The 27,837-nt window shown below is 35.8% G+C and overlaps 1 protein-coding gene across 7 annotated transcripts in view; it reads right to left on the minus strand.

Annotated features, from left to right (window-relative positions):
• WNK3 (WNK lysine deficient protein kinase 3) overlaps window positions 1-27,837 on the minus strand; it is a 157,418-nt gene that overhangs the window by 119,142 nt on the left and 10,439 nt on the right. For all 7 annotated transcript variants that reach the window (XM_059156945.1, XM_059156946.1, XM_059156944.1 and 4 more), the window contains exon 2: window positions 16,154-16,808. In XM_059156945.1, coding sequence (XP_059012928.1) covers window positions 16,154-16,690 — 537 coding nt within the window. In that variant the 5' untranslated portion in view covers window positions 16,691-16,808. The remainder of the gene's footprint in view (window positions 1-16,153; window positions 16,809-27,837) is intronic.

Raw genomic sequence — 27,837 nt, forward strand, 5'->3', positions numbered from 1 at the left:
TTACGTTACTTTTATTTTTTAATTAGGAGTGGCTGTTGAATTTTGTTAAATGTTTTCTCAGCATTTATTAATGTGATCATATGGTTTCTTGATAGTTTCCTGATACAGAATTATTCTTAAAATCTTTAAGGCCTACCTAGTTCCAGCATATTATTCTTTTGATCCACTGATGAATCATATTTGCTAAGGATTTTAACCTCTATATTAATATGTGAGATTAGGCTATAGTTTTCTTTGGCAAATATAAGGATTCATATTGAAAATACACTGGCTTGGGGTGCCTGGGTGGCTCAGTGGGTTAAGCCACTGCCTTCAGCTCAGGTCATGATCTCAGGGTCCTGGGATCAAGTCCCGCATCGGGCTCTCTGCTCAGCAGGGAGCCTGCTTCCCTTCCTCTCTCTCTGCCTGCCTCTCTGCTTACTTGTGATCTCTCTCTGTCAAATAAATAAATAAAATCTAAAAAAAAAAAAAAGAAAATACACTGGCTTCATGAAATTAAGTAGAGTTAAATAATTTTAAAATTGGAATCACTTGTCATTTAAAGGTTACCTAAATAGGGCACCTGGGTGGCTCAGTGGGTTAAGCCGCTGCCTTCAGCTCAGGTCATGATCTCAGGGTCCTGGGATAGAGTCCCGCATCGGGCTCTCTGCTCAGCAGGGAGCCTGCTTCTCTCTCTCTCTCTCTCTGCCTGCCTCTCTGTCTACTTGTGATCTCTGTCTGTCAAATAAACAAATAAAATCTTTAAAAAAAAATAAATAAAGGTTACCTAAATATCAAGCTCTGGATTTACTTGTTTCTAATGTTCTTTTATGCTTTTAAATTATAAAAAAAAAAAAGCATAAAGAATAAGGTGTAATAATCAGCTCTGCTGAATTTTAACATTTTGCCAAATTTACTTCCATTTTAAACAAGACATTAGAGACATAGTTGAAGTTTCCTAGATATCCCTTCTTGATTCTATCCCCTTCCTTTCCATTCCAGAAGTAACTATTTGAATTAGGTTTTTAATCCATGCACATTTAAAAAGTATTTTTATTATATGTTTGTATCCATAAGCAATATAGTTTTACAGGTGTTAAAGCTTCATAGAGGTGGTTATCATGTGTTACGTTCCTTTTGCAAATTATTGTTTGATATTACATTTATCTACTTTGATATGTATAACAGTTCCCATTTATTTATTTTAACTTGCATAGTATCTCATTATCTAGTTCTACCATAATTTATCCATTCACCCACTGATGGATATTTGGGTTGATACAAGCTTACTCTATTATAAACAATGCTGCATTGCATATCCTTGGATGCCTCCTTGTCCCGGTATTAACAAAAACAAAAAAGAATTTAGATCACCTTTCTACAATAACTGGCCTATTCAACTTTTCTACTTTTTCTTGGGTACATTTTGGATTATATTTTGTTTAGGAGCAACCCATTACTTAAGATTTAAAATGTATTATCAGACATAATGGATGTTCTAGGCAAGTCTTTCAACTTTGCTCTATATTTGAAATGTTTCATACTAAGTGTTGGGAAAATTTTGTTGGCAAAGTTGCATATAATGTTCTCTTCTACTTCTTTGACTCTTTTCCAGAGCATGGGTATATTTCATTCGTCATTTCTCCTCTTGTGTATTTTTGCCTTCTTTATGTTTCTTCATCAGGTTCATTAATTATTTTCAGAAAGCCAAAGTGAGTAGAATTTATTTATCCTATTTTCAGGTTTATAATTCCTTATTAATTTCAGCTATCTTTATTTCCCTCTTATTTTATTTTGCTTTATTTTGTTGTTATATCCCTAATGTCTCAAAATTATCAAATACCTTCTAGTTATTATTCATTGATAATGAAGACATTTTAGGTTTTCTTCTGGGTATAGCTTTTGCAATGACCCACAATTTTTGTCATAATGTCCTCTTTTTCATCACTTTCTGGGTAGTTTATAATTTCAGTTTTGATTCTCTCTTCTTTCCAAAATTTATCTACAAGTATGATTTCTGATTTCCAGTTAAGAATCTTTTGGTTAGTTGTTTCATTATTTCTCATTTTACTGAGGAATACAGAATATAAAATCTCTTTATTTAACTTAATGTTTTCTTTAGGCCACATAATTTGACCAACTTTTTAATAAAAATGTGTATTCTCTTTGAAGGATATATAGTACTATATATCCATCAAATGAAGTTTGTGGACTATATTATCTAGTTCTTCTGTGTTTATTCACTTTTTGTCTACTAGATCAGTCCTATTTTAAAATAATAGGACCTGAAATCTCTGACTATAGCCATATGTTTATCCATTTTCCTCGAAACTATTACAGGTTCTTAGTTTAAATTACAAACCAAAATATTTTTTGTGCCTATTGCTCTTTTATATATCTTCTTAAACTGTGAAGTAAATAATTTCATAAAATCCTGTTCAGTGATCTAAGTTTACTTCCTTCCTTCTGTGACAGATATTAATATTGCCACTCCTGTTTTCTCTTTCTTGTTCATACATTTATCTTACCTTTCTTTACCACTGTCTTAAGTATGTTTTTAGCAAACAACACGTGGGTTTTGTCTTTTAACCCCATTTAACAGTCTCACTTTTTAAACAAGCAAATGCAATAGGAACATATTTGATTTAGCACATGACATACTTAATTTTACTCCTTCTATCTTATTCAGGTTGTTTATATATTTTACTTTTTGTTTCCTTTATTTCTATTAACTTAGAAATATATTACATTTTTTCATTTTCACAAGTTGTTAGCTTCCTCTTCCTGACACTCAAAATCAAACACCAATAAACTAGGGGTGCCTGGGTGGCTCAGTGGGTTAAAGCCTCTGCCTTCGGCTTCATGATCTCAGGATCCTGGGATTCAGCCCTGCATCAGGCTCTCTGCTCAGTGGGGAGCCTGCTTCCTCCTCAATCTCTCTGCTTGCCTCTGCCTACTTGTGATCTCTGCCTGTCAAATAAATAAATAACAAACAAACAAACAAAACACACACTAATAATCTAATTCAGCAAAGTTGCAGGATATAAAATCAACATCCAAAAATCAGTTGTCTTTCTATGGACTAAAATTAATAACCCAAAAAGGAAATTAAGAAAGCAATTTATTTACAACAGCATCAAAAAAATAAAATATGTAGGAAGAAATTTTAATTAAGGAGGTGAAAGACTTTAACACTGAAAACTACAAAACATTGCTAAAATTAAAGAAGACATAAATAAATGGAATTTAATGGCTGGAAGGCTTAATATTGCTAAGTGTCAATGCCAAAGGAAATCTGCAAATTCAATGCAATCCCTATCAAAATCCCAATGAGGAGTGCTTAGGTGGTATAGTCAGTTAAGCAACTGCCTTCAGTTCAGGTTGTGACCTCAGGGTCCTGGGATGGAGCGCTGCAATGGATTCCCTGCTCAGCTAGGAGTCTGCTTCTCCCTCTAACCCTCCCTCTGCTCTCTCGCACACTCTCTCAAATAAATAAACTCTTTAAAAAAAAAAATCCAATGACATTTTCTGCAAAATTAAAAAAAAAAAACCCATCCTAAAATTCATGGGGAATCTCAAATCACAGAATTAACAAAAGAAAAATAGATAAACTTGGGACGCCTGGGTGGCTCAGTTGGTTGAGCAGCTGCCTTCGGCTCAGGTCATGATCCCGGCGTCCTGGGATCGAGTCCCACGTCGGGCTCCTTGCTTGGCAGGGAGCCTGCTTCTCCCTCTGCCTCTGCCTGCTATTCTGTCTGCCTGTGCTCTCTCTCCACCCCCCCTCTCTGATAAATAAATAAAATCTTTAAAAAAAAAAAAAAGAAAAGAAAAATAGATAAACTGGACTTATGCAAAATTTACAACTTTTGTACATCAAAGGCACTATTAAGAGAATGAAAAGATAATTCATAGCATGGGAAGAAATATGTGTAATTCATATAGCTTATAAGGGATCAATACTCAGATCATATAAAGAACTCCTACAACTCAAAAACCAAAAGACAAACAACCCAATTTAAAAACTGGTAAAGGGGGGCGCCTGGGTGACTCAGTGGGTTAAGCCGCTGCCTTCGGCTCAGGTCATGATCTCAGGGTCCTGAGATCGAGTCCCGCATCAGGCTCTCTGCTCAGCGGGGAGCCTGCTTCCTCCTCTCTCTCTCTGCCTGACTCTCTGCCTACTTGCGATCTCTGTCTGTCAAATAAATAAATAAAATCTTTAAAAAAAAAGAAAAAATCCTTTATAAAAAAAATAAAAAATAAAAACTGGTAAAGGACTTGAATATTTATTTTTCCAAAGAATGAAATATAAGTTGACAATAAGCATATGAAAAAAGGCTCAACATCACTAGCCACTAGGGAAATGCAAATCAAAACCAAAATGAGATAGTACTTCACATCCATTAGGATGGTTATTTAAAAAAACAAACAAAACAAAAACAGAAAATAACAAGATTTGTCCAGGATTTAAAGAAACTGGAACCGTTGTAACTTGCTGGTAGGAATGTAAAATGGTGCAGCCACTGTAGAAAATAGTATGGCAGTTCCTGGAAGATTAAACATAGAATTACTATATGATCCAGCAATTCCACTTCTAGATATACACCAAAAAGAATTAAAAGCAGGGACTTAAACAGATATTTGTACATCAACATTCATAACAGCATTAGTCACAACAGCCAGAAGAAACTACACAAATGGATAAATGGACAAATGGATAAAACAAATGTGGCATATACATACAATGGAATATTGTTCAGCCTTAAAAAGGAATGAAATTCTAATACATGCTACAACATGGATAAAACTTGAAAACATTATGCTAGGTGAAGTAACCCAGATACAAAAAAACAAATATTGTGTGACTCCAGTTTTACAAGGTACCTAGAACAGGCTAGGCTAATTCATAGAGACAGAAATTCACAGAGACAGTAGAACAGTGGTTACCAGGGCTGGGAGAGTGGGGAAGGGGGAATTATTGATTAATGGGTATAGAGTTTCAGTTTGTGATGAATAAAAGTTCTGGAAATGGGAGGTGGTAATGGTCATACAACAATGTGAATATACATAATGCCACTGAATTATGCACCTAAAATGTCTAAAACAGTAAAGTTTTAAAATATTTTATTTATTATTTATTTGAGAGAGAGAGAGCAAGTACAGTGAGGAAGAGAGGGAGAGAGACAAGCAGACTCTGTGCTGAGCTTGGAGCCCGACATGGGGCTCAAGCTCAGGACTCTTAAGATCATGACCTGAGGGGGGAAATCAAGAGTTAGACACTTGACCAACTAAGCCACCCAAGTGCCCCCAAAATGGTAAATTTTACTGTTATGTACATTTTGCCATAACACAAAAGTATTTTAAGAAAGAGTTATCTGGTGCCTGGGTGGCTCAGTTGGTTGAGCATCTGACTTTGGTTTAGACTGTGATCTCGGGATGCTGGAATCAAGCCCCATGTCAGGGTCCTCGCTCATTGAGGAGTTTGTCTCTTTCCCTCTCCCCCTGCCCCTCCCCCTACTTGTGTGTGCTCTCTTTTGCTCCCTCTCATTCAAAGAAATAAATAAAATCTTTAAAAAAGAGTTAAGAAACATACATTATTTGTCTTTCTCTGACTTATCTCACTTAGCATAAGGCCTTCAAGGTCTGTCTATGTTGTCATAAATGGCAGGGTTTCCTTCTTTCTCATGGCTAAATAATATTCCACTGTGTATATCTAAATAATATTTCATTGTCTATATATATGCTTCACATCTTTATCCATTCATCTGCTGACAGACACCAAGGCTGTTTCCATATCTTGGCCATTGTGAATAATGCTGCAATGATCATGCGTAGGCTGAGATCCAAACACTGTGTGGTATCATTTAAATGTGGAATCTAGGGGCCCCTTGGTGGCTCAGTCGGTTAAGCATCTGCCTTTGGCTCAGATCATGATCTCAGGGTCCTGGGATGGAGCCCCATACTCTACTCAGTGGGAGCCTGCTTCTCTCTCTCCCTGCCACGCCCCCTGCTTATACTCTCTCTTTGTCAAATAAATAAATAAAATCTTTTAAAATAAGTAAGGAATCTAAAAAGTGAATTTCTAAAAACAGACTAGAACAGTGGTTACCAGGGACTGGAGGAGGGAATTTGAGAGATGCTGCTTAAGGATATAAATTTACAACTAGTAAATAAGTAAGTTCTGAAGATCTAATAGACAACATAGTGAATAGTCACCAATACTGTCATAAACGTCAAAGCTGCTAAGCAACTAAATCTTAACTGTATTCACACAAAAAATAAAAGATAAACACATGACACGATAGATTGCTAAGGCTACTGTGGCAATCATATTGCAATATATAAATGTATCAGTCCAACATACTCTACCCCTTAAACTTACACAATGTTATGTCAAGCATATCTGAACTTTTTAAAAAAATGCTAAAAGAGTTAAGGAACTTAAAGAACAAGAGCAAAGAATACTACACTTAGAAGAGACCTAGGAGGGTACCTGGGTGGCTCAGTCGTTAAGTGTCTGCCGTGAGCTCAGGTCAGGATCCTGGGGTCCTGGGATTGAGCCCCCCATCAGGCTCCCTGATCAGTGGGAAGCCTGCTTCTTCCTCTCCCACTCCCCCTGCTTGTATTCCCTCTCTTGCTGTCTGTCTCTCTCTGTCAAATAAATAAATAAAATCTTTTTTTTTTTTAAAAAGGAAGAGACCTGGGAATAAGTGTTTACATTTTTCTGTCTAATCTAAGATGACTAAGTAAGTCCTAACTGTCCCTATAATTAGCTGGAAGTCATCCACTTGTGATAGATCAGCAGATCTGTTCTGAAGAATAATGAATAGATTTTGATGCCTTCTGATTAAATTAGTAGAATACAAGTCTTTCACGTGCCAAACTAAACTACTCCATCTTATCCTTTGATCCTAGGAATCAAAAGTAGTGAGCATTAGGAGTAAACAACTTTACAAAATTACAACTGTTGCCCCAGATGCATTACTGGAGGTAAACTCCACCGAAAAGGTCTAGCCAAGATCTTCCAAGGTCCACTTCTAATTCAGTGAGTGGAAAAGAAACCTGCCAATGGAATATATATACAATGGAATATAACTCAGCCATAAGAAAAGAATGAAATCTTGCCATTTGCAATGACATGAATGCAGCTAGAAAGTATTATGCTAAGAGAAATAAGTCAGAGAAAGACAAATACCACATGATTTCACTTATATGTGGAATTTTTAAAAAATGAAACAAATGAGCAAAGGGGGAAGAAAAAGAAAGCGAGAGAGGCAAACCAAGAAACAGACTCCGAACTAGAGAACAAACTGATGTTAACAGAGAGGAGGTAGGTGGGGAGATGGGTTAAATAGGTGATGAGGATCACTTGTGATGAGCTCCAGGTGCTGTATGGAAGTGCTGAATCACTCTATTGTACACCTGAAACTAATATTACACTGTGTTAACTAATTGTAATTTAAACAAAAACAAACAAAACAGGGGCGCCTGGGTGGCTCAGTGGGTTAAGCCGCTGCCTTCGGCTCAGGTCATGATCTCAGAGTCCTAGGATCGAGTCCCGCATCGGGCTCTCTGCTCAGCGGAGAGCCTGCTTCCCTCTCTCTCTCTGCCTGCCTCTCCATCTACTTGTGATTTCTCTCTGTCAAATAAATAAATAAAATCTTTAAAAAAAAAAAACAAAAAAAACAAAACAAAAAAGAAGCATTCCATTTCCAAACTGTAAACTATAGCCTTATCAGCTATGTCTCTTAATGCAAACACCAACAATAAACTACATAACCAGGTCAGTGGCTACGTGGCTGTTTCTGCAAACATGAACAGAAGAAATAATCAATGGTGTTTCAAAAGCTATATAATAACTTGTTCAAGTAAGGAAAATCACAATGAAGGCTTCAAAATGGTGCTTAACTTACAAAGTAGTCCATTAATGAGTATTTTATCACTATCATTTATTGTTCACTCAACCATGTGCCATGTTTTATAATCATTATCTCTGATCCTCAACATTTTTATTTTTATTTTTATTAAATATTGTTTATTATTAAATATTAAATGAATTATTGATTTTAATTATTATTAAAATATTTATAATAAAAATAAAATAATTTATTTAGAATAATTGTTTATTATTTTAATAATAAAATATTAAATATAATTTATTATTAAATATTTTGTTTTATTAAATATTATTATTTATTATTAAATATTTATTAAATTATTATGTTATTTTATTTTATTTATGTGAGCAGTATGTACACATATTCCATGTTATTCTTTATTCTCTTTTGCATATCAGAAATATTATATTTCTTTTTTAAAAAGTAAAAAACTAAGGCTCCAAAATGTTAAGCTACTTAGCTTGCCCAAGAAACCCAAAGGGCACAGGTATCACTAGAACCCAGGTTTGCCATATTCTGAATCCTGAGTACTTTCTAGTTCACCGCTCTGCCTCTCAGAAAGTCTTCACAGCAATGACTGCAGATACCTCATTCACAAACCACTTTCCTTGGAGAGACAGTGTAGCATCCCAGAACTAAAGCTATATGAAATAAACACATACTAGGGTAACAATCATTTTAAGTAAGTGGTAATACCAAAGTACTAATCAAGAAATCAGCATATAATAGTTATGGCCTGGTCATATTAGCATTTTAAAGCTTTTAGGCAGCAATAGTATCAGTACCTTTTTAAAAAGTGCTCATCAATAGTAGTTAAGATAGCACATGGAGAAGGGAATGAACCAAATACAGAACCAGGTTCACCTGTCTTCCAGTACTATTGAACAAAGAGGATGTCCTCATCCAGGCAGGACCTGAGCATACAGTTTATTTGCTTGGTCTATTGTCTTGGCAGAACATACAAAGGGACTCTAGTTGCTTTGTTCTGATTCTATTCTTACCAAGTCAGTTTCTGGTTATAATTTAGTGTCCCATGTATCTAGCCTACAGACCAACTAGAACATTTGACCTACCAAATGTACTCCTCATTCTAAATTAATAAATTTGTGTCCTAGATTCAGGCTTTTGAATGAACACAAGTCAGTCTCGCCCACATTTCCAACCACCTCTGGACACTGACAGAAGATGAAGGCCAGATATTGAACCAAGGCAACCCAGCCATTAAATTATTCCTCAGAGGCCCCAAGCGAGGGAGTGTCCTTAAATGACACTATTAAGTATCCCTTCAGCCTTAGTAGTTTAATATTAAGAACTTTATTTTAAACAGGATCCATTTATGAAACTGATCTAAATTCATTAAAAACAAAAGAACGATCTGCTCAAATAACCAATGAGGAGAAAGTTCTTAAATAATCTATGTAAATGTTTCATATATATAATTGATGAATACAGTTCCCTGCTCTATCCTTTTGGCAAGTTACTTAATGTACTTAAACCTCAGTTCCACCATCTGAAAACTAATCATCTCTACTTTATACAATTACTGTGAAGATTAAATAAAATATTCAAATTAAGTACCTATCTGGGTACTCATACAAGTGCTCAATTAACATTAATTTTGATAAATGCAAAGTATATGATATCATTATTAATAATTTAAAATATACTAAAATTCCTCAACCACAAATTTCCCAATTATTGGGCTCTCAGAAACTTAACAGTCATACTTAGGAAGTGACCACATAAAACTAAGAGGTAATTCCAATGAAGAACTGTAGAAGGAACCTGGGAAATAGAAAATCACCATTTGAACACCAACAGTAATACTTATTACAGGCAAGATACACCAATGGTTGTTGAAACAACAGGGCAAAGTTTGAGGAGAAACTGATACTTACATAGTCTCAAAGTATCTACTCCCAAGATATTTATCAATCTACAAAGAGGAAAATATTAATTTTACAGTAGAAAAAATCTATTAGCCACCTTCCTAAACAAGTGATCAAGGTTATCATTCCCAGTACTCTAAACAACCTCAGGTACCCCCTGCTATGACACACTGAGAAGGCTGTATAACTTCTATAGTATTCTTCCCAAAATTCACGGCCTAAATCTAATCATGAGAAAACATGACAAACCCAGATGAAGCAACATTCTATAAAATAATTGAGCAGTACTCTTTAAGATCATGAAAAGGAGAGGAAAGGCTGAAGAAGTGTCACATATAGAACTGAATATTCATTTGTTGAATGAATGGACAATGAATGAATGGCAGCTGTGTGTATTCTATTCATTTCCTATTTCTGTTGTAACAAATTGTCACAAATGTAGTGGTTTAAAACAACACAAATTTATTATCTTCTACTTGTGGAGATCAGAAGTCCTAAATGAGTTTCACTAGACTAAAATGAAGGTATTGGCAAGGCTGGATTGGTCTAGGGAAAAATCTGTTTCCTTCTAGCTTTTAAAGGTTTCCCACATTCCTTGTCTCACGCCCACTTTCATCAACCACTTCACTCCAACCTCTGCTTCCATCATCAAATCTTCTGCAGACCAGGACCATCCCTCCTCTCTCTAAGGACCTTTGATTATGTTTGGCCCACCCAGATAATGTAGGATAGTCTACCCACCACAAAATCTTTAATCACATCTACAAAGTCCTTTTTACAATGTAAGGTAGCATATTCTTACATTCCAGGAATTAGGACATGGGCCTCTTGGGGTACAATTATTCAGCCTAGTAGATGTATCAGTTTGTTGTTTTAACTATCAAACAGATCGTTCAAAACTAACTCTGAACTGAGAAAATAAATGTTATTTTCCAGACTGAGTCTGTCTCTTGCCACCCTCACCCTTTGTCATTTTATGAAAACATCTGCCTTTGGTTTATACTTGATAGAGTTATGTGACTAGTTTTTAGACAAAGAGATAAGAACATACATATTTAAACAAGCCTTATCCCTCCTCCCTTCAATGTAATCTTCTTTGTTTGTGAGAGTATTCCACTTTGAGGGCTAGGTCAGATGAAAAGACAGGAATCAAACTGAATAACAATATTTTGGGAGTGCTTATATGTAATGAAGCATTTTCTTGTGTGGCTCAAACAGAAATTGGAAGCATTTCCAAGAAGGCCATAAGAAACTTTTGAGAGCAAAAGTATCCCAGAGTGAATACTTTGGACCACAATATTTATTCAGAAACAGAAATTCTAACATTTTTTTATTTTTCTTTTGGAAATTCAACTATTTACATATTATTATCTAATTCTAATTTTACAATTAAATGTAGGGCTGGTATTAAAAAATATACATCCCCAAAGTGCTTTTAGATCCTGAATGAAAATAAAATGGAAAAAAGTTTCTCCACAATTATGATAGGTATATTGGGTGTGGAAGTATAGATTTTTAGACTGCTACTTCCATTGCATTGCTCTGAAAGTGCATTAGAATGCTCACTCAACATGTCAACTCGCTACGGTCAACTGAGTCTTTTATAAAAAATCTCTTCTTCAGTGCCATTTTTGGTTCAGTTCAGACCCTATAGCCAGACTTGCTAGATGTCTAGTTGTTAGATGGAGGCCCATTAAGATCTAGAGAATATAATGCTAAGTGAAGTAAGTCAGAGAAAAATAAATACCATATGATCTCACTCATACAGGGAATTTAAGAAATAAAAAAGCAAAGGGAAAAAAGAGATAGGGCAAAGCCAAGAAACAGATACTAACTATAGACAAAAAACCTGATGATTACTAGAGGGGAGGCAGGTAACGGGATGGATTAAATAGAAGATGGGGATTAAGGAGTGTACTTGTCCTGATGAGCACCAGGTGATGAATTGTTGAGTCACTATACTGTACACTATACTGAAACTAATACTACACTGTACGTTAACTATATGGTGGTGATTAAAATTTCAAAATTAAAAAAATTAATTAAAATAAAAAAGGAGGCCCATTTAATTACCCTGAGAAGCAAGCAATCCCGTATCTGACCCCATAGTAAAGCTTATTATAAGAACACTCAAATACATTTTAGAAACAGTCAAATAACAAAAAAATTTTCAGATATCTATGATGTCTCTTTACTTGGAAAATACTCCCATTATATGAAAACTCAATTCCATCAGGAAAACAAATGACAAATGCACTAGTGGAAGTATTTTTTCCAAATTAGAGTAAAGCAAAAACTGGTTATGTTTCCATGCTATTGATTCTTAAGCTGGTAGGGGAAGAAAATATTATAAATTTTTGTGACTGACTCCTTCTATTGGGTTACTAAACAAGCCTTTCAGTAACATCTGACCAGGTCTTTCAACATCATAAACTAAAAGTCTTCCAAACAGCACTTACAACTTACAGCCCTCACTCACAGTAAATTACCAATTTACCAAGTAGTTTAGCAAATTCTTTAGAAAGAACAATCGGTCAGCCTTCCCACTAATGCATAAAGTTATGGAAACCATAAAATATGACAAACTGTTGAAATGCAGACATTTACAGCCAAATCCTAAATCAGACCAACATCATCAAAGAGTTTGTTTAACATCCTTAAAGTCAAATATCAGCAGTAAAATCTCTCTCTTCTGGTTCTTTGCACTGCCATAAGGTCAAGGTATTCTAAACAAATGGATATGGCGCTTTTAACAACTGTTACACAAGGCTCAAATATCCACAATGGGGGAAAATGTCATCAAGAGAAAAAGGTATAAAAGTCTTTTGTTAAACTGTTAAATGAAACATGCAAAAAAAATTTTTTTAATTCAACTACCTAATTTCAGGGAAGCAGATTTAAGCAAGAGGTGACATGAATGCAATAAAATATAAATATTTTAGTGATGTTAATAAATAGAAAGCACATACCAAATTGATAAGTATGGACATACTAATTTTATATATTATACACACAGACAAACACACACACATATAATCAAAGAGTGGAGAAGAATTTGGAATACTTTAAACATTTAAATTATTGACTGGGATGTTTTTCTACAAAATTGTTTAATTATATAACAAAGACGACTTTGTAGAAAAAATATGAGAAATTATACATTACAAACTGCATAATACTCATGTTTTTCCTAATTACAAATATGCAGAAAATGAAGTGATGTCTAAAAATTGTATCAAGTCCACCAATTCTGACAAAAACTGCAATTCTTCTTGATGTAAGTTAAAATGTATTTTATATATTTACAGCGTTTGCTCCACATGGATATTACCAAATCTGGCTATGTGTCCAATCACCTGGGCAACTTTTTAAAAAAATAAGTTCCTGGGTCCCATCTCTTAGAGATTCTGATTTGGAAAGTCTGGAGCAGACAGCAGGAATCAGTATCTATGATATAATATAAAGCATATGTTGGTGTATTAAGGGAATTCCTCCTCTAATTCAGCTAGCTCTTAGACTGGTGGTCCCTTCTTTCAGGGCTTTTCAAATACTACTGTGCATACAAATTACCTATGGATGTCACTAAGAAGCAGATTCTGATTCAGTAGGTCTGGGATGAGACGTAGAACCTGTAGTTCTAACAGGCTCCCAGGTGATGTCCATGCTGCTGGTTCAGAGACCACACTTTATATACTAACACCTTACAGGCTCTTTCACTCTCTCCACAGGTGAATGATAGAAGGCCCTTCCCTAAGTGGTCCACCACTAGAATGTTTTAAGTTTTACCTAAGCATCCTTTAGCATAGCTAGAGTATACAATTTGCAAAATACTTGACATATTTTTACTATGTATCCTACTACCAAGTGAATGGAAGCTATTTCCCCTATTTACAGAGTATCACTAAAAGATGAGTGTTACCAATGGCACAATGTAGAGATGAAATTAAAATGTACATAATTTTCACTATATATACAAGGATGTTGGTCACAACCATGTTTACAACAGTGAAATAGCGGAGAAAATTCTAGATGTCCAACAATAGAGGACTGATTAAATAAGTTATAAAGGTATCTATTAAAAATAATAATTTAATTCATGGTTACTGGTAATGAAAAGATGTTCATCATAAGTAAAAACAAAAGGTTTTGCAAAACCTTATAGTAGCAATCCCACTGTGGGGGAGAAAAAACAGTCATGTACACATTTGAAAAAAAAAAAAAAAAAAAAAAGAGCCCGGGGTGGGGGCGGGGGGGAAGAGCCCACATTAAAAAAAAAAAAAAAAAGAGCCCATTTAAAAGCATCCTCAACCGGGCGCCTGGGTGGCTCAGTGGGTTAAGCCGCTGCCTTCGGCTCAGGTCATGATCTCAGGGTCCTGGGATCGAGTTCTGAATCGGGCTATCTGCTCAGCAGGGAGCCTGCTTCCTCCTCTCTCTCTCTCTCTCTCTGCCTACTTGTGATCTCTCTCTGTCAAATAAATAAATAAAATCTTTAAAAAAAATAAAATAAAAAAAAATAAAAACATCCTCAAAATGGTGGAATTTCAGGTGATTTTGATATTTATTTGTTCACATGACTTAATATTTCCACTACAACACAGACCTTATAGAATTCTGAAATTCTGAAAGGGCAACAAGGGGGTGAAAAGAAACCAAGCAAACCCACACATGCACACATCTTTGGAGAACTACTAGAATGGCTTGACTGCTAGGTAACTTGCATTCCAGAGAGCCAAGCACTTTCAAAGCACTTCGAAAGCTTGTTAAAATTGCAGTCTTGTGGGCGCCTGGGTGGCTCAGTGGGTCGAAGCCTCTGCCTTCAGCTCAGGTCATGATCTCAGGGTCCTGGGATCGAGCCCTGGGCTCTCTGCTCAGGGGGGAGCCTGCTTCCTCCTCTCTCTCTGCCTGCCTCTCTGCCTACTTGTGATTTCTGTCTGTCAAATAAATAAATAAAATCTTTAAAAAAATAATTGCAGTCTTGCGTTCCACCCCAGACTTACTGAATCTGAATCTTTGACAATAGGCTCTGGAATCCACATATGAATAAAACACTAACTGTTACAGATGGTGAAGTTTCAAAACCATGTTGTTTAACAAAAAGCTCCCTAGAAATGCAGGGACCTGGACTAAATTTCAACCTATCTAAATGGCAACCTACAGCAAATTCAGAATGGGTGAAATCAGAGCACCTACATCCACATCCATATGGAGAGACCACAGGTCTCTGAATAACAACAAAAACCTGTACTGGGGCACCTGGGTGGCTCAGTGGGTTAAGCCTCTGCCTTCGGCTCAGGTCATGATCCCAGGGTCCTGGGATCGAGCCCCGCATCGGGCTCTCTGCTCAGCAGGGAGCCTGCTTCCTCCTCTCTCTGCCTGCTTCTCTGCCTACTTGTGATCTCTGTCTGTCCAATGAATAAATAAAATATTAAAAAAAAAACCTGTACTAAGTGACTTGCTCTACTCAATCTTAATTTTAAGCATCTCATGTGAACAGTGACATTTTCCATGGGCTGACTGAAGTCACAAAGGTTTTCTTTATATTTGAACTGTATCTATCTAAAACTATTCTTATTATAACCCCTTCTATGATGTTCTGTAGCTACCACACAAATATGGAACCAAATACTGAGGAAATTTAATCTGTTGTTTTCATTTCTCTTTTCTAAACACATTCCAGTTGACTAACCTCAGTAGGTTCTGGTGATTATTTCTTCCAGAGATCCTCTCTGAGGTAAATTTAAAGCATGGACAAGTCTATATTAACAAGTCATTGGGGCCCCTGGGTCATTCAGTGGGTTAAAGCTGCCTCTGCTAAAGCTGACCTCTGCCTTTCAAATAAATAAATAATAAATAAATAAATAAATAAATAAATAAATAAAATACTTTCTAAAAAAAAAAAAAAAGAAGTCATCAAAGAATCAAGCATAATATTTTCTGTTCTGAAAAACACCATACGAACCCCAAAATATTTGCTTAAAGAAAAAGAGAAAAGGGAGGTATCGTGCTAAATATATCCCTGATATATCACACTCCCAAATACTTAGAACAATCAACTAAGTAATAATGCAACTAACTAAAATTTACTAAAAGTTTTCAAAATGAGACCTCAAGAGTTTTGGGGATTTCCCAACGTTAATAAATCGAGAACATTTTTCCAAAGAAAACAATGATAAATTTTTCCCCCTTTAAAACAAGGGGGGAAAAAAGAGGAGGAAAAAATGGCTGCCATGAGCTCCTAAGAGGATCTAGGAAAAGAGCATAATTTCAGGGAGGTAGTGGACAAGCCTTTCGTTTTATTTTAATCCATGATATGTATTACCCCTGGACCCATCAGAAGGCTAGGCATGCTAAAACTGGAATTTATTAAGACCAAGAAGATTATATACCCACCTGCAGCTCGCACCAAGCAACCTCAACCCATGTTTCAGTGTCCAATCCTTTATATACTGTTTTAAATGCTCCTCTTCCCAGCTCAATGTCGAATTTCAGGAACCTCCCACTAGGAGAAGTAGCTACAGCCTTCATTTCTGCTTCTTCTTCCATTTCCTTTTCACTTTTCTCCTTGAGATAATCTTTTGAGGACTCTGAAGTTGCCTTTGAACACTGTTCATATTTAACTTCTTGTCCACCTCCTAGCACATTTGTAGGAAGTTTTTCTACTCTTGGAATATTGGTTGTGGTCTTCATTCTCTCATCTTTGGAGGAAGATGCAGCAACTTTATCATCTTCCATCATCTCAACACTCTTTCGGAAGAATCTCTTCCTTTCTGTAGTCTCCCCAGAAGCAGAGAAGGTACTATTTTTTTCTTTTAGTCTAGCTTCCACTGTCAAAGTTGCTGCAAGCTGAGGAGCTCTGTCTTCCAATGAAACTCCATCAGGTTTCTCAGAATCTTCTGTGCTAGCTGGCTCTCCTGAATCAGTAGCCATTGTAATTGAGGTTGGCACTAAAATTTTTCCTGTTCCACTCTTTAGTCCAGTTACATCTCAGGTATCAGAATTATCAGAATGGACTTCCGTTTATTTAGTCATATGTTTCCATAGCAACCTGAAGGGGGGGAAACGGATATTTTAAAATCACCCCACAAAGGAAATCATTAAGGAGAAAACAAGTCACCTGATTGTTTAATCCCTTTTTTTCTTAATAAGAAATTTGTTCTTTTTCTGTCCAATCTTAGCAACCAGGAGATTCTAGGGACTGTGTCTTATCTTGTTTACCACTGTAGTCCTCAGTGCCTAGCAGACTACTTAGCATACAGAGCTCAATAAATCTTCATATTGTATGAATGTTAATGAGGAACTTAGTTCTCAGCACCAGCTATCAATCCATCACATTTAAAACAAGTATTCAAAACCTGAGCTCACTTAGCTACAAGGTAATACACAATAAGTAAAATAAGCACATAATTTCTCAGTGAGTGATTTTTATCTAAAATTCTGAAATTACTCCAATTGCAGTATTTTTATTGTGGTAAAATATACTTAATATCAAATTTGCCATTTAACCATTTTTCAGTGTACAATTCAGTGGCATTAAGTACATTTACAATGTTGTACAATCACTACCACTATCCATTTCCAGAACATTTTCATCATTCCAAACTGAAATTCTACATCCGTTAAACTCTCCATATCCCCAGCCTCTGGTAATCTCTATACTACTTTCTGTCCCTATGAACTTGCTTATTCTAGGTACTTCAATATAAGTGGAATCATACGATATTTGTCCTTTTATGTCTGGCTTATTTCTCTTCACATGATGCTTAAAGTTCACTCACGTTGTACCGTGTATCAGAATTGCATTCCTTTTTAAGGCTCAACAATATTCCATTGTGTGGATATACCACATTTTGTTTTTCCATTCATCTGGTCAATGGATTGGTTTTTTGTTTTTGCCTTTTTTTATCCTTTTAATAACAACAGTGAATAATGCTATATGAACATCTAATGGTAGTTCCAAATAATGTAAATACTTGTTAATGAGCTTACCCTCAAATATTAACATAAAGAAATGGCTTACCCTCAAATATTAACATAAAGAAATGGCTTTCAAATATCACTATACTAAAAAAATGGCAAAAAAGACTTAAAAATATGCATCCTCTTGAACCAGCAATTCCACTTATAGGAACTTGCCTTAGAAAATAGTCAAGAATCTGGGCAAAGATTTAACTATAGCACTTATAATTTGGAAAAACTATCCTAAACATAAGCCTAATAGAGGTTTAGTTAAATATCAAAATGAGATGTGACACAGCATTAAGAATCACTGAAGTTTGGGTGTGACTGTCTGGCTCAGTCAGTAAAGCACAGAGCTCTTGATCTCAGGGTCATGAGTTCAAGTCCCATGCTGGCCATTGAGCCTACTTAAAAAACAAAAATATTAAAAAAAAAAAAAAGAAAGAAAAACACCACAGTTTTTAGTGAGATGAAAAGACATTGCCTATATGTTATACAGATAAATGAAAAAAGAAATATATACAACAAGCTTCCATACACATATGTACACACTATATGAACTCTGAATGGTGGAATTATGAACTTTCTGCTTTCTTGTATTTTCTAAAACTTTCCACAATGAATGTGTGGAAATACGTGGAATTCATAAGGAAAAACCTTTTTTCAAAAATGGTAAAACTACCAGTAAGAAAATTCTCCCTTCCCACCACAAACATGCATCACGAAGTTAAGCTTACATACCCATTATCATGTTATATGCCTCCAAAGGCACAATTTGCTATGCCAAACGAAGCATACACAGAAATACCAAATTTGAAAAACTGAAGAAAACCAACCCTGAACTAAAACAAAATGAGGAGAAACACCCCAAATTGTTCTACACATTTAACATAATTCCTATCAAAATTCCAGCTGGTTTCTTTGCAGAAATTCACCAATTGATCCTAAAATTCATACAGAACTACAAGGGACCCAGAAGAGCCAAAACCAAAACCATTTTGAAAAAGAACAAAGTTGGAAGACTCACTCACCCTTTCCAATTTTAAAACCTACTACAAAGCTATAATATTAAGATAGTGTGATACTGGCATAAAGAGGTATAGATAAAGGGAATATAAATAAACAGTCCAGAAAAAACCCCACATATTCATAGTTGATTAATTTTCAACAAGGGTGCCAAGAAAATTCAATAAAGAACAGTCTTTTCAATAAATGGTGCTAGGACTATTGTATATCTACATGCAAAAACCTGAAGTCAGATACTCTAAGAAAGGTTTCCTGGGAAAGATCCCCAAACTGAGTTTTAAAGAAAGAAAATTAGCTGGTCCAAGCAAAGCGACGATCACAAGCAAAGTCATAAAACAGTATGGAATAAGTGCATATAAGTGATATCATGAATAATAGTTTACTCACTTATTAGAAGCACGTAGATGAGGACAGAGAGGCAGATAGTCACTAAGGATTTCTATGCCATACAATGTAAAACAAGGAGACCAGTTAGAGAGCCACAATTCAGGGAAGAGATGCTAAGGTTTCAGTGAAAACAGTGGCAAGAGGGACAGACTCAAGACATGTTAAGCAAATACTAAATGCAAGATTTATATCTAAGTGAATATGGTTGTGAGGCAAAAGAAAAGCCTATAAAAATTCCCAGAAATGTGCCTATCAGATGACAGAACTAGGAAGTAACTATGTTAATACCAAAACTATTCTGTGAGGTCACACTGCCAAATCAATACACTTTAAGACTCAGACTAGTACTGCCTGCAAGTGAGAAATAAGTATCTAACAATGCTTTACTGAGGCAGAGATTTTTTTTGTTAACTTATTCCAACATAATTTTAGACTTGGAAAAAAAAAACCCTGCAAGAATATACAAAGAATCCAGTATACCCTTCACTCACATTTTCCAAATATAAACATTTTAGGTAGGATATTCTTAAGAAAGAAGAGTATTATTCACTTTACTTCACTAAAGATCACTTATCCAGAAACCTTAAGAACAGAGATCCATAAGTAAGATAAAAAGACCTCTTAGCAGACAAAAATACATAAAATTGGAGAATTTAAGTTGGAAAAGGCCTTAAAACATTTTTAACTGCATAACCTCTTTTTAAAAATTAAATCTTGGGACCCCTGGGTGGCTCAGTTGCTAAGTGTCTACCTTTGGCTCAGGCATAATCCCAGAGTCCTGAGATCTACTCCCAGCATGGGCTCCTTGCTCAGCAGGGAGCCTGCTTCTCCTTCGGCCTCTGCCTACCCACCCCCTCCCGTCCCACCGCGGCCCGCTTGAGCTTGCTTTCTGTGTCTCTGACAAATAAATAAACTCTTAAAAAAAAGAATAAGAAAAATATAAATCTTACTCAGAATTCGAATATAAAAACAGTAGTGTTGCTCTGGTATAGTAATTCTAACACATTTGGTCACCTGGTTTCCTAAACTATAAGTATAAGAAGAAATAATTAAGGGGAATGGGGAAATAAGTGTTCCCCAGTCTTCTAAATTCTAAAAAAGCAAAACCCAAGACAAAAATGTTCCTAGATACAAAGAAGGATATTTTTTAAGTATGAGAAAACTGGAAAGAAATAAACAGTTCAAAAACAACAGTAGAGTACTTTAATACCCCATTCTCAGTGATGGAGAGAACTAGACAGAAAAGCAAAAAGAATCTGGAAAACTTGGTCAATACAACCAGCCAATTTAACCTAACTGCCATCTATATAACACTCCTAATAAGAGCAAAATATACATTCTTTTCAAACACACATGCAAAAAATCTCCAGAGCAAATCACATATTATACAATAAATCTCAATAAATTTATGAGAACTGAAATCAAAGTATGCTCTCCTACCACAAAAGAATTAAATTAGAAATGAACAATAGAAAAAGGAGATACATATAACTGGCCCTTGAATAACATGGGTTTGAACTGTGCAGATCTACTTATGCATGGATATTTTACGATAGAGTACTGTGAATTTGCTCTCTCTTGATTTTTTTTTATTAACATATAATGCATTATTAGCCTCAGAGGTACAGGTCTGTGAATCGCCAGGTTCACACTTCACAGCACTCATCATAGTCTTTTGATTTTCTTAATAACATTTTTTCATAGCTTATTTTATTGTTAGAATACAGTATACAATATATATAACATATACAATATGTGCTAATCAATTGTTTATGTTATTGGTAAAGCTTTGGTACACTATTACTACAAAGTTTTTTTGTTTTTCTTTAAGATTTTTTATTTATTTATTTGACAGAGAGAGATCACAAGCAGGCAGAGAGGCAGGCAGAGAGAGAGGAGGAAGCAGGCTCCCTGCTGAGCAGAGAGCCCAATGCGGGGCTCCATCCCAGGACCCTGAGATCATGACCTGAGCAGAAGGCAGCAGCTTAACCCACTGAGCCACCCAGGTGCTCCAACTACAAAGTTTTTAGAGAACAAAAAGCTATATGCAGATTTTCAACTGCACAGGGGTTGGTGCCCCTAATCCTCACATCATCAAGGGTCAATTTTAGATCAATGGAATAGAATCGAGAGTCGAGAAGTAAACCTTAACATTTACGGTCAATCGATTTTCAAATAAGAGGCCAAGACTACTGAATGGGAAAAGAATGATCCCAGAGTCCTGAGATCTACTCCCAGCATGGGCTCCTTGCTCCTTGTCAGTTTTTCAGCAAAAGGTGCTAGGACAATTGGGTATATCCACATATAAAAGATAAAGTTGGACTCCTACCTCACACCATAAAAAAATGAACTCAAAGTGGATCAGAGACATAATATAGCAGCTAAAACTCTAAAGCTCTAAAAATAAAAAAAACACTGAAGTGAATCTTAGTGACTTCGGGTTAAGCAATGATTTCCCAGATAAAATAACAAAAATACAAGTGATAAAAGAGAAAATTGAGAAGATGGACCTCATCAAAATTTAAAACTTTTGTGCTTCAATGGATGCCATCAAGAAGGTGAAAAGCAAAAAGACTGACCAAAAATATGTGCAAATCACATATCTTATAAGGGACTGGTACTCAGAATATATAGGGAATTTGTTTTTTTTTCTTTAAGATTTTATTCATTCATCAGAGGGAGGGTGGGAGGGAGAGAGAGAGCGAGCAAGTGAGCACGCATAAGCACAGGAAGCAGTAGGCAGAGGAAGAAGGAGGATCTCCACTGAGCAAGACCTAAGCAAGGAGCCCCTTGAGGGACTCCATCCCAGGAGTCTGGGATTATGACCCAAGCTGAAGGTAGACACTTAACTGACTAAGCCACTCAGGCATTCCTATAAAGGAATTCTTATAACTCAATAATGAAAAGATAAATAATCCAATAGGCTCAAAATCTGAATAGACATTTCTCTAATGTCTATTAGAGACATTCTCTAATGTTTATTCTGTATAATAAGATATACAGGGGCACCTGGATGGCTCAGTGGGTCAAGCCTCTGCCTTTGGCTCAAGTAGTGATCTCAGGGTCCCGGGTTCAAGCCCCTCATCAGGCTCTCTACTCCATGGAGAACATGCTTCCCCCACCCCCACCTGCCTCTCTGCCTACTTATGATCTCTCTCTGTCAAATAAATAAATATTTTTTTAAAAAGATATACAAATAGCCAATAAACACAGGAAAAGATGTTACACATCATTACTCTTTAGAGAAATGCAACTCAAAACCACAAATGAAATATTACTTCATACCCATGAAGATGGCTATGATACAAAAGACAGACAATAACAGGTGTTGGTAAGGATGTAGAGAAATGGACCTTTTTTTTTAAAGATTTTTATTTATTAATTTGACAGAGAGAAATCACAAGTAGACGGAGAGGCAGCCAGAGAGAGAGAGAGAGAGGGAAGCAGGCTCTCTGCTGAGCAGAGAGCCCAATGCGGGACTCGATCCCAGGACTCTGAGATCATGACCTGAGCCGAAGGCAGCGGCTTAACCCACTGAGCCACCCAGGCGCCCCGAGAAATGGACCTCTTATACATTGCTGGAGGGAACGTAGAATGGTGCAGCTGCTCCAGAACACAGTCTAGCAGTTCCTCAACAAATTAAGCATTGAGTAACTATATGACACCATCTTCCCAAGAGAAATGAAAACGTATGTCCACACAAAACTTGTACATAAGTGTCCATAGCAATGCTATTCACAACAGCCAAAAGGCAGAAACAATCCAAATGTCTGTCAACTGATGGGTAAACAAAATGTGTTATAACCATACAATAGAATACTACTTGGCAATGCAAAGGAATGAGTTACAGATATATGCTACAACAAGGATAAACCTTGAAAACATTTTGCTAAGTGAAAGAAGCCAGAGGAAAAGACAACATGCCATATGGTTCCATTTCTATGAAAAGTCTAGAATATGTAAATCTATAGAAAGAGAAAATAAATAACTTGTCACCTGGGGCTGAAGTATATAAGAACAGGACTAACTGCAAACTGGCCTAAAGAACCTTTTGGGGGTGATGGAAATATTCTAAAATTAGACTGTAATCAAGGTTACACAATTCTATAAATTTACTAAAAATCATTTACATTTATATTGGTGAATTTTATAGTATATAAATTATATCTCAATAAAAGATGATGTCTCTCTTAAGAATCTTAAAACATTTTGACTAAAATATAAGCCATAATATCAAATATACCTTTCTAAAATTATATTCTCTATCTTCCCCCACTCAATTTTGTCCACTTTCTTTATCTTCAGCCTGGCCTCCGAGTTGAGAATCACTTCTCTAAATGGGAAAGCCCTGACATCAATAATTAATAAAAAACAACAAATAAAAGACACAAACACAACAAATAAGAACAACAAATCTTTTTAAAACTAGGCCAAGAACTACACTAAGCACAGAATATCTATGGCCTTCCCATCATGGATCCACTAGCTTCTTGTCCATAAAACAGGGGTTCAGAACACAGGCTTTGGAGTGAGAGAAACCTGGAATCAAATCTTGGTTCTGCCTCTCATTCCTCAAAGTAGATTTGGGGCCCATTACTTTACCTCAATCATTCTTGATTTCATTTGTGAAATCTCAAAGGACTGATATGAAAATACACATATAAACTACTTAGCACAGTGCCTGGCATAATATAATAATCAATCAATAGAAGCTTTTATTTTCTACATCTTAATAACCCCTAGGGGCAGTGCTATATTAAAGCACTATTCAATAATACTCTAAAAAAAAATCAAGTGATTTTCAGTAGACTCACTTAGGAAGGCTGATAAGTATATAATGCATTCTTTTAAAGCTTTCCAGTAATAAACCAAGCTGGCATTGCTTCAGTGACCAGGAAATAAACTCTTCTACATTCAGCAATGCAGCAACATACCTCAGTGAAATAGTCCACAAAAATCAGGCCTCAAAACTAAAGTCTCTTACTAAGTTCAACAGCTATATGTTGTAACTTTTATATGACCATTTTTTTCCTTCATAAAATGGTAACAAACTGGGAATATATATAAAGATAACTACAAAAGCACTACCAGAGAGACTGAAATTATAGGGAAACTCTCACAAATGTGTACCCTATATCTACTCCTTTAACCTGTTTGATATATAATCTTGGAGCATTTGAGTGAAAAGCTTGAAATAATCTTCCCTCATAGCTTATCATCCATCAGAAATTCTATCCATCAGAAATTCAGCATAAAATCAGTACTTTGTTAATCCATGGCTCAAGAACTTCAACTTTTGGAACCAGCCATTGAAAGAATGTATATAAAGTCAACCTGCTTAAGAAAACGTTTGCAAATGACATATTTGATAAGAAGTTAATATCCAAGATATATACCAAGAACCCATACAACTCAACACACAAAAAAACAAATAATCCAATTAAAAACAGGCAGGGGCGCCTGGGTGGCTCAGTCAGTTAAAGCATCTGACTCTTAATTTCAGCTCAGGTCATGATCTCAAGCCCCATGTCGGGGTCCGTGCTAAGCACAGAGCCTGCTTAAGATTATCTCTCTCCCTCTCTCTCTGCTCCTCCCCCTTCCCTGTCTTTAAAAAATACCTAAAAGTAGAAGCACCACATGATTCAGTAATTCCACTACTGGGCCACTTCAGGTAAGTTTATACCTGAAGAAAATAAAAACACTAATTCAAAAAGTTGTATGCTCACCTATATTTGCTGCAGCATTATTTACAAAAGCCAAGATGTGGAAGCAACCTAAGTGTCCATCAACAGATGAATGGATAAAGAAGATGTGGTATATATACAAAATGAAGTATCACTCAACCGTAAGAAAGAATGAGATCGTTCCATTCACGATAACATGAATGGACCTAGAGGGTAGTATGCTAGGTGAAATAAGTCAGATAGAGAAAGACAAATACCATATGATCTCACTTACATATTGAATCTAAAAAATAAAACTAACAAAAAGACAACAAAGAGAAATGAACTCACTAATACAGAGAACAAACTGGTGGTTGCCACAAGGGAGGGGAGTGAGGGGACAGGCAAAATAGGGGAAGTGATTAAGAGATACAAACTTCTAGTTCTAAAATAAGTAAGTCACAAGATGAAAAGTACAGTATAGGGAATACAGTCAATTATATTGTAATAACTTTGTATGGTGACAGATGGTAACTACACTTACTGTGGTGAGCACAGCAGAATGTATAGAACTGTCAAATTACTATGTAGTACACTTAAAATTAATACAACACCATATGTCAAGTATAATTCAATAAAATTTTTTAAAATAAATTGTCACAATTATATTGTAAATTTCCCATTAACAGTCCTCTCTCTCTCATATATGTATCCACATCAATAAACATTTACCAAGTGCCAAGCATGGTCAGGATCTGGGGATAAAAGAAAAAGTCTGTCCTTGTCCTCAAGGAGCCTACAGTTTACCCAAGTTTAACATATACCACTGTTGGCTTCTGGTTCAAGAAGGTAAACTGAACACTTATATCTCTTGTACTTTCCTGGAAAAGCAATGGTAATAAAGTACAAAAGTATAAGTCACAGGCCAAGGATACAAATGGAAAATGGCATAACAAATACAAGATTTCAACAATTTCTGACAGAGAGCAAATAGGAAAGAACTGGCTAGTAACACAAATCAAAGGATACTACAACCTAAAATATGCAATAGAAATGGTTCCAACCCAGGATGGAGAAGACTTGCAGGACCAAACCCCAGAGATAAGTGATCCCATAAAGTGCCAGAGTTAAAAAAAAAAAAAAGTCTGGAAAAAAAGGGACTAACTGAAGCTCTGAATTATGAAACAGTTGATGAACTCTCTTCCCCATTCCACCAAGAAAAAAATCCTTGCACGCAAAATATTAATTTCAACAAACCCGGATGAACAAGGGCATCCCAGAGCAAAGCCCTTTGCCCTCTGGTATTTGGGTACTCCAAGTGTAATAGCCAGCTGTCCACCCACTCACCCCAAAATAAAGCCTACCAGTTGACAACCCTGTCTCCGTACACAGAACTCCCAATCGGCCCTTCTACTAGCTCATTCTTAAATACGGACAGAATCAGGAGACAGCCATTTGGAGAAAACCTGTAATACAGAAAAGAGAGATCAAGAGAAACAAAAATGTCCTTGGAGGAGGTGAAATAATTTAAGAAACCATTTTTAATTTAATTTTTAAAAATATAGTCCTAAAACTCAAAAATCAAAGAGGTATATAATTAATAGATTCCCTCCCAACCCTGTTTCCCATCTATTCAGTTCCCACCACTCCCCCAACAGGTAACCACTCATTAGATTATTGTGTAGCCCTCTGGAATTCCTTTAGGCAAATAAGCAAATACAAATATATGCTCTCTTTTTCCTTCCTTAAACAAAAAAATAGCACAGTGTATACCAAACTTTTATTTATAGTCACAACAACTTGGTATTTTTTCCCTGTCACTACACAGAAGTTCCTTATTCTTATTCTTTTAAAACCTATATAGTATATAGTATTCAATTATTTGCTATGTTATTTGTTATGACGAATAGCATTGCATATTTTGTACATATGTGTGTATGTATGTCTGTGTGTGTTTATATATGTATTTCCTGAAATGATATTATTGGATCAAAAGAAATTTATGTATTTAACTTTTATTGATGTATGTTAATACATCCAGAATAATACACGTAATACATGTGTATCTTTATATAATGCTGCCAAACTGCGTACCATGGCCATTGTACCAATTCAAACTCCTACCTACAACAAAAAAGGTATCATCAAATATTTTTTTAAAGATTTTATTTATTTATTTGACAGAGAGAGAGAGAGAGATCACAAGTAGGCAGAGAGGCAGGCAGAGAGAAAGGAGAATCAGGCTCCCTGCTGAGCAGAGAGCCTGATGCGGGCTCAATCCCAGGACTCTGAGATCATGACCTGAGCAAAGGCAGAGGCTTAACCCACTGAGCCACCCAGGCGCCCCCTTATCAAATATTTTGACTTTTAACACTCTGATAGATTTTAAAAAGGAATCTCAGTGTGGTTTTAATTAGCATTTATCTTATGAGTGAGGTTAAGCATCTTTCACATAAACAATAATTAAAGTCATGAATAAGCCAAGAATTCTTATTATCACCACTACCATTTAAGGAAATAAATCAGGATGTATGAATATTAGAAAGTAGGACACAAAATTCAAAACTTGCAGGCTATATGATTATCTATCTAGAAAATCCAAGCAAATCAACTAACAACTATAATAGGAACTCAGCAGAATAGAGAGCTCAGCAGAAAGGCCAAAGATCAAATCAACAAACAGAAATCAATAGCTTTGCTATACATTGTCAATAATCAGCTAGAAAATGTAATTTAAAAAGCAGCTATTCTAAGGTGAGGGACCTGGAGTTGGGCAGCACTCAGAAGGGGAGGGAAGGGCTGGGTGTCTGGAGGAAGGCAGGTCACTGAGATTTTAAATACACACACACTATCTTGTACATAAGAGCAACAAAGCTGTAACATACTCATCTAGGAACAAACTCAAGAAGAAATATTCAATACCTATATAAAGAAAACTGTAATATAATGCAGCTATAGTAAGTTAAATAATAGTTTCAGCACAGAACAGATAGCATAATAAACACTGTCAGAATAACTGGCTATCTATAATGTGGGGGAGGA

Source organism: Mustela lutreola, chromosome X (genome assembly GCF_030435805.1).
Source record: "Mustela lutreola isolate mMusLut2 chromosome X, mMusLut2.pri, whole genome shotgun sequence".
NCBI classification, from domain to species: domain Eukaryota; kingdom Metazoa; phylum Chordata; class Mammalia; order Carnivora; family Mustelidae; genus Mustela; species Mustela lutreola.